At 77.5% G+C, this 1,106-nt stretch overlaps 1 protein-coding gene across 1 annotated transcript; it reads left to right on the top strand.

Moving 5' to 3' along the window:
• Window positions 1-67: 67 nt before the first annotated feature.
• On the top strand, window positions 68-1,011 carry EMIHUDRAFT_125534 (hypothetical protein; the record flags this gene model as incomplete). Its single annotated transcript, XM_005792975.1, has 1 exon — window positions 68-1,011. A coding segment is annotated over one exon (944 nt), but the record flags the coding sequence as incomplete, so codon positions are not given.
• Between the last annotated feature and the right edge of the window lie 95 nt (window positions 1,012-1,106).

The following is a 1,106-nucleotide window of genomic DNA, read 5'->3' as shown; positions in this document are numbered from 1 at the left end:
GACGCCCGCATCTCCATCGCCGCCAGCAGCGCCGCCCTCGCCGCCCTCGCCGCCCGCATCCCCAAAGACGCCGTCAGCGCCACCCTCGCCGCCGGCCCCGCAAAACTCCCCCTGCGTCACCCTCGCCGCCACCAGCGCCACCCTCGCCGCCTGCATCTCCATCGCCGCCATCAGCGCCGCCCTCGCCACCCTCGCCGCCCGCATCTCCATCGCCGCCATCAGCGCCGCCCTCACCGCCCTCGCCGCCCGCATCTCCATCGCCGCCCTCAGCGCCACCCTCGCCGCCCTCGCCGCCGTCGCCGCCCGCATCACCATCGCCGCCGTCAGCGCCACCCTCGCCGCCCTCACCGCCCTCGCCGCCCGCATCTCCATCGCCGCCGTCAGTGCCACCCTCGCCGCCCTCGCCGCCCTCGCCGCCCGCATCTCCATCGCCGCCGTCAGCGCCACCCTCGCCGCCCTCGCCGCCGTCGCCGCCCACATCACCATCGCCGCCAGCAGCGCCGCCCTCGCCGCCCTCACCGCCCTCGCCGCCCGCATCTCCATCGCCGCCGTCAGTGCCACCCTCGCCGCCCTCGCCGCCCTCGCCGCCCGCATCTCCATCGCCGCCGTCAGCGCCGCCCTCGCCGCCCTCGCCGCCCTCGCCGCCCTCGCCGCCCGCATCTCCATCGCCGCCATCAGCGCCGCCCTCGCCGCCCTCGCCGCCCTCGCCGCCCTCGCCGCCCTCGCCGCCCGCATCTTCATCGCCGCCGTCAGCGCCGCCCTCGCCGCCCTCGCCGCCCTCGCCGCCCGCATCTCCATCGCCGCCGTTAGCGCCACCCTCGTCGCCGTCATCGCCGTCTCCCCCTGCCCCACCCTCGCCGCCCCCACCGTCGCCGTCACCCCCTGCACCACCCTCGGCGGACCCACAGTAGCCTTCGCCGTCGACAACTTCGCCCTCGCCGCCACCGCCATCGGCGCCGACTACGAGCCCACAGCCTCCGAGTCCACCGCCACCGAGCCCACCGCCTGCAAGTCCGCCTCAGACAGATTCGCCGCCGCCATCTCCGCCGGCGGCATCACCGCTGCCACCTTCTCCGCCGCCATCCGCGACGCCGACACCTTTTCCG

The sequence above is a fragment of the Emiliania huxleyi genome (genome assembly GCF_000372725.1).
Source record: "Emiliania huxleyi CCMP1516 unplaced genomic scaffold EMIHUscaffold_10386, whole genome shotgun sequence".
Taxonomy (NCBI): Eukaryota; Haptophyta; order Isochrysidales; family Noelaerhabdaceae; genus Emiliania; species Emiliania huxleyi.
The sequence above is the reverse complement of the archived record's forward strand: the minus strand, read 5'-3'. Positions and strand labels throughout refer to the sequence as shown.